The sequence below is a fragment of the Papaver somniferum genome, chromosome 5, assembly GCF_003573695.1.
Source record: "Papaver somniferum cultivar HN1 chromosome 5, ASM357369v1, whole genome shotgun sequence".
NCBI classification, from domain to species: domain Eukaryota; kingdom Viridiplantae; phylum Streptophyta; class Magnoliopsida; order Ranunculales; family Papaveraceae; genus Papaver; species Papaver somniferum.
The window spans coordinates 197534151-197540790 of NC_039362.1; the positions used below are offsets into that span (position 1 = coordinate 197534151).

The following is a 6640-nucleotide window of genomic DNA, read 5'->3' on the forward strand; positions in this document are numbered from 1 at the left end:
AAATACATACATGAACAAGTCGACTTTTTTTTCACGGAATGCTGGTGCAAAAGGGAAACAAAATAATCATTTGGAGGCGGAAGACATGTTGGCCTGACCTTATAACTCATTTTTCTTATTTATTGGTAAACCTTATAACTCATTTCATTTACTGTAGTAATGTGAAAGACCAAGACCAAGACCAAGTGAAATCCGCAAGAGAAGCAAAACTCCTCCTTAACGTAACTTGCTTGCTCGCAATCAAAAGCCAGTGATGGATGTGTTTGGAAGTCCCAAAAATGCTTCAAGTTGTCTCCTCATTTTTAAAAAAAGTATTTTTTACCTTGAAGCGAGGAAAACCATATCAATTAATGAGTTTAGACTATCAGTTTACTCCAACTTCTCATTTTTTTTTGCTTTGATATTGTGCTTTTGAATTTTTAAAATTTACAAAATAGATGGGAATGAGAATGTTAGGATTAACAGAAAATGGGCTATATAGCCAAAAAGGTGAGTTTTCTGGGCCATATAGACAGTTAGGATTCGGCCTGGGTGAAATAGCCAATGGAATCTTTAAGTGAGGAGTTTACGTTATTATCCTTTTGGAAGGGATATTTTCTTCTCGTCTGCTCCGTCAATCATAAACCAGATCCAAAAAAAGCCAACACCACCATCGATCTATTTCTCCCACTTCTGTTTTCTCCCCAACAATCATCTTGTTGCAATGCTGAAAATGGTTTCTCCACCGTCTTCATCATATATTTCCACCGTCTACATCAACAGTATCATCATCTTTGTCCCCCTTCTACATCAACAACATCATTACAGATGAAATTGGAGACTTCATTGTTGAAAATGGTTTCTCCGCCGTCTGCAAACACCCAACACCAACTCCAGCATGATAATTAGGGTTAAATCGATAAATTTCACAAGATATCTCTTAAAACTCGTAAGTTTCCAAACCCTAACTCTGTATTGATTTTATTTTCAGAATTACATGATTGATTCATCCAGTTGGTTGATTTTATTTTCATTTAATTAAACCGGATGTAATTGGGTTTCTTTATTTTAGTATAAATTTGTGGGAGTTATGTGTTTGAAGTACCCGGTGATTCTAATCCTACAATGAAATTAGGATGTTAACTAAATGGTTATCTGTATTGGATGAAACTGATTTGCATCATGTTGTTGTAATAAAATTATTGATTATTTCTATTGTATGAAACTGGTTTTCATCCGTTGTGGTCTTAATTTTAATTATTCTCTATTGGATGAAACTAACTGGTTTTCATCTGTTGGTGGTCCTAATTTTAATGATTACCCCTATTGGATGAAATTGGTTTTCATCTGGATAATCCCATTCTTATAGTGTCTCCAAAGGTGAGATATAAAAATTGGGTTTCATCTAGATGTAAGGTACTAAGGTAGGATGTAACTGGTTTTCATCTGATACATGCAGAAATTGGCTTTCGTCTTTAAGATAGGATGTAACTGGTTTTCATCTAGGTTTAGTTTGTGGTGTATATTTTTTCAGCATGTTTATACTAGGATGAAAACCAGTTTAATCCAGGTTTAATATAATATAAACTAGGATGAAACCAGTTTCATTTAGATTTAATTTGTGTTGTATATAATTTCAGCATGTTTAAACTAGGATGAAAATGGATTCATCCAAGTTTAGTATAATACAAACTAGGGTGATATCAGTTTTATTTAGGTTTAATTTTTGGTGTATATTGTTTCAGCATGTTTAAACTAGGATGAAAGTGGGGGTTATATGCTACATGCCTGAATGTTATTCCAACCAAATGGTTTTCAGGATACCTGGAAATCCTTAACATATTTCTGATATGGTGAAATTAAGAAGCTGTAATGTCTCTCTTTCTGTGTGCCAATTTCAGCGGGACTTTAAGTTGTATCTTCAACAACTTTATAGAAGATCGGGCTTTTAGCGAGGTCGTTAGAGAAGCCAAGAATGTTGGTTATACCGAGCCAGATCCAAAAGACGATCTGTCTGGAATGGATGTGGCTAGAAAGGTAATTGAATTCCTTTCCCTCCCTCCCTCATGTCAGGACTCCGGAGCCTCCAATCAGGAGACGGGTTGGTTTATGGATAGAAACCTTTGTGCCAACCCCATCCTTATCCTTATCCACTGACTATCAGGTTGTAGCCTGTTTTGCACGCTCTGAGTGGTAAGATTCTTATAAGGTATCTATTTGATTGCAGTTCATAATTCTAGCTAGAGAATCTGGTTTAAGACTGGAGCTTTCTGATATCCAAGTGGACAGCCTTGTGCCAGAACCATTGAAAGTAAGATGAGAAACTTATAGATGTATGACTACTTATTGCTGAGCTACTCAATATAAACTTTATGAATTTTTTCCCTGGTATTGCTGCTCCAGTCAAGTGCATCAGCTAAGGAGTTCCTGCGGAGTCTACCAGAATTTGATCAGGAAGTCGCAAAGAAACGGCTTGATGCAGAGGCTGCTGGTGAAGTAAGTATCTTAAGACATTTTTCAATGGATTGAAACTGGCTGCATAAGTGGTCAGAATAACTGGATGAATTTAATCCGAGGAATTCTTTGTGTAGACATTTGTCTTACATTTCATGGTTTTGTTTGTGGCATCTTAAGGTTCTGAGGTATGTTGGGGTAGTAGATGTTGTCCAAAACAAGGAATGAATGCAGGGGATGACATTATAGATGTGCAGGTGATGGCAGTTGTGGTTGGCATGAGGCAGAGGTGAAGGATCTGCAATGGGTTAAGTACTCTGTTTTCAATTCTGTTTCACGCACTATGTTTTGCTCTGTTTCACGCACTCTGTTTTGCTCTGTTTCAGACACTCTGTTTTAATTCGTAAAACAGAGCAATTAATTCTGTTTTTTTTTTGTACTCTGTTTTTATTTGTACTCTGTTTTTATTTGCTCTGTTTTTTTGTACTTTGTTCTTCTCTAAAGCAGTAAAGATTTGTAAAAGATAGGGACATATTTGTCTCTTCAGGTTGATAAATAAAATATATTCTGGGTCAAATGTCCTTTTTGGCTAAATGAACAGTATATTTCTGTTTTTTGGCTATATAAACAGTATCTAAAGCTAAGAATATATTTCACCCAGAAATCTTCTGTTTTGATCTTTTTGACCAATTTTGTGTAGAATTAAACAAGACAAACCTAGCATGTGTTGTGGACAATTGATTCACAACTACTTATAAGTGTTAAGATCTTCGTCACATGAACTATGTATGAGCAGGCAACTGAAAAACTTTGCTCGCGGAATGTACTTGTTTTGTAATACCTCATACCTGCAACAAAGTATTGAACCAAAGAAGTGGGTGCCCTGGATACCTTAGCATATGCATCGTTTTTTTTTTTTTTTTTTTTTTTTTTAATTTATTATTATTATTATTTTAATAGGAAAGAAGAATTATATTAATAATAAAAATGCTACAAATTATTCTTGTCCTTCCGGATTAAAGTTTTTATCCAGACAGGCATATTGCTAAGAGAGACATAAAAAACTCCAGACATTGCTTGTTTTGCAATTTTGTATGCTAAATCATTTGCATCTCTTTTCACATGAGAGCACTGCCAGAAATCAAAATCTCTAAGAATTACTAATGCATCAAAAATTAAATTTGCTGAGATCCATTTTATTGCCGAAAAATTCCCATTCAAAACGTTTATCATGTTGTTGCAGTCTCCTTCCAAATGTATTGAGAGCTTTCCTTGTTCTTTTGCCCACAAAACAGCTCGCAAGAGAGCTTTAGCTTCTGCTTGTTCCGGGTCTAGAGCTTTACCAGCACCTCCTCGCAATCCATTGCAATTTCCTGAAATATCTCTACAAATTAGACCATATCCATAATTCCCTGTCTCTTTAGTAAATGCAGCATCAAAATTGATTTTATCTACAATATATATTGACACATTCCAATAAGAGGGAGGTTCTGTTTTCATGTCTACTATTATGTACAGCTGAAGTACTAGCAGACCAACTTCCCATTTCAGTTAAAATATTCAGGGTAGTAGTTGAAACATTAACCCGCACATCATCAAAATGTTTAGCATACCTGGATTTCCATACAAACCAAGAAACAAAACTTAATAATGTAAAAACCTGTGTATCTATCTGATGTTGAGCAGAGTTAACATTGAATAACTTACACAACCAAGTATGAAAATCAAAGTTCTTCAGAGTAGTATGCACATTAGAATTAACACCATTGTAAACCCTCTCAGTGAACTCACATTCAACAAAAAGATGATGAACAGACTCAGAATAATGACCACATAAGCAGCATGTAGAATCCTGATATTGAGTATACCTAGCCAACCAACTTTTAGTTGGAATACAGTTATGCAAAAGTTTCCAAATAAAATATTGGATTCTAGGAGGTAACCTAATTTTCCAAACGGGGCTCCAAGATATGGTCAAGTTATTTTTAGTGGGATGCCTAACAAGTTGATCATTCAGTATAACTCTATATACATACTTAACTGGGAACTCACCATTAGATGCTGGTTTCCATCTCAGTTTGTCTTTTTCATATAATGGGATTGTAATACTTGTTATAGCATTAATAGTATTCTGGTCAAAGAGGATGTTCAAGGTCTCTAAGTTCCAAGATTTTGAACTACTATCTATGAGTTGATTTACATGAGAAGGATTACTAGATATAAATCGAGAGGTAGGTGGACCAGTAAAGCTTGGGATCCAATTATCTCTCCAAATTTTGATTTTACTACCATCACCCACTTCTAAAATGTAGTGCTTCTTTACTATTTCTAAACTTTTGCAGATTCCTACCCAAATTCAATACCCATTCTTAGGCATGATGTCAAAAAGAGTATTAAGATTATTGAAATACTTACCTTCAAGTATTTTAACCCAAGGAGCATCTGGTTGCTCCAACATTCTCCAAGCAAGCTTGGTTAATAAAGCTTGATTTAACAGATCAGATCTTTTAATGTTTAAACCTCCTAAAGCTCTAGGGAGTTGAATGTCATTCCATGTTTTTGGAAAGATGCCTTTACCATTTTCTTGTTTTCCCACCAAAGATTTCTTTGGATTGAATCCATTTTATCAGTGATGGTCTTTGGCATCGGGATAACAACTAAATGGTGGTTGGCCATACCACCTAAAACTGACTGGTTAAGGATAGTCTTACCCGATGGAGCTAGAAAAATAGATTTCCAGGGAGCTAATCTTCCTGAATAGCATTCCATGAGATAGACAAATGAATCAGCTTTATGTTTTTGCAAAAGAAGTGGCACACCAAGGTATTTTTCCTGCAAAGACATTCTCTTTATCTGCAAAATGTCAGCTAAATCAATTTTCATATTAGGAGGGACTTTAAAACTGAATGCAAGAGCAGATTTATCAAAATTTACTGCTTGATCAGAAAATTTACTAAACTGTTCTATAATGGTAGCTAAGTTCCTAGCATCTTTTTTCCTAGCCTTGATGAAAATCAAGCAATCATCTGCAAAAAACAAATGAGTTATAGCAGGACAGTGTTTAGTGACTTTAAAACCATGAATAAGCCCATCATTTTCAATTTTATTAAGACTCCTAGATAAAGCCTCCATGCATAAGATAAAAACATAGGGTGACAAAGGGTCACCTTGTCTTAAACCTCTAGTAGGATTAAAAATATTACCTGGAGCACCATTAAGTAAGATAGAAGTTGTAACAGTTGATATGCATTCCATTATCATTTCACACCAAGCATCAGAGAAACCAAGATTTTTCATGCTTTTAATTAAGAAGTTTCATTCTATTCTATCAAATGCCTTAGACATGTCTAGTTTATTGGCAATTCCTCCATCATTGGCTTTTGTTTTTCATAGAATGAATGACCTCACGAGCTATAATGATGTTGTCTTGTATTTGCCTGCCAGCCACAAAGGCAGTTTGTGAAAGAGATATGATCTTATGAAGGACACATTTCAATCTATTAGCTAGAATTCTTGTAATGATTTTATATCCTACATTACAAAGACTAATAGGTCTAAAATCAATAGCTTTTTTAGGAAATTTATTTTTAGGAATCAAAGCAATGAAATTATGGTTTATCTGTTTAAGTAAATGATGAGAATGGAAGAAACTTTTTACCATATTGCATATATGCATCGTTGAAGCCACGACTTAGCATAGATTTTGGACCCTTTAGGGTGCCAGCTTTAGAAGTCTATCACCGTTGGTCGGGAAAATGGCACATTGGTCAGGTTAAACCTTCCACCCCGTTTTACCGTTTGATCTATTTTTCATTCTCTCTTTCAAGTTTCAAAGTTCAAACCCTTTAGCTTCCCACTAGGCGTCGTAGAAAAAATGAAAAACTACAGAAATGGACATTTCTTGGCGCCTTGGGCGCCTTTTCTGCTAGGCGCTAGGCCTGCGCTTAGTGCGTCTTAAGCGCCAAAGGCGCTCGCCTTTTACAACGTAGACCAGCACTCTTCACAAGACAATCTGTCTTGAAAATCGTAGATCGTACATTTAATAAGTTTAGAGAAACTATGAACGCATGCTTTGTATTAAATCATTCATGAATCAGTGGACTAATTTGAAAATCTAATTGCTATATACACACCTATAAAAGTCTTGTCTTTTCATTTTGTTGTTCCCTCTCAGTAACCGTAAATTTTTTTTTGTTATCATCAGAGA

At 35.2% G+C, this 6640-nt stretch overlaps 1 protein-coding gene across 1 annotated transcript; it reads right to left on the reverse strand.

Annotated features, from left to right (window-relative positions):
* Nucleotides 1-3423: 3423 nt before the first annotated feature.
* Nucleotides 3424-5730, reverse strand: LOC113280510. Its single transcript, XM_026529126.1, has 5 exons — nucleotides 5011-5730; nucleotides 4849-4903; nucleotides 4470-4779; nucleotides 3973-4046; nucleotides 3424-3884 (listed from the first exon to the last, which is right to left on the reverse strand). Exons 1-5 carry the CDS (start codon nucleotides 5728-5730, stop codon nucleotides 3424-3426), a joined length of 1620 nt encoding a protein of 539 aa, XP_026384911.1.
* Between the last annotated feature and the right edge of the window lie 910 nt (nucleotides 5731-6640).

Bases quoted from the DNA above. Each gene is read 5' to 3' on its own strand.
- LOC113280510 (XM_026529126.1), bottom strand. From the start codon at position 5,730: ATGAAAAATCTTGGTTTCTCTGATGCTTGGTGTGAAATGATAATGGAA. The intron at 4,904-5,010 runs GTAAAGGCATCT...TTATTAACCAAG, and splicing joins GGTGGGAAAACAAGAAAATG to CTTGCTTGGAGAATGTTGGA. The intron at 4,780-4,848 runs GTAAGTATTTCA...GAATTTGGGTAG, and splicing joins TTGGGTTAAAATACTTGAAG to GAATCTGCAAAAGTTTAGAA.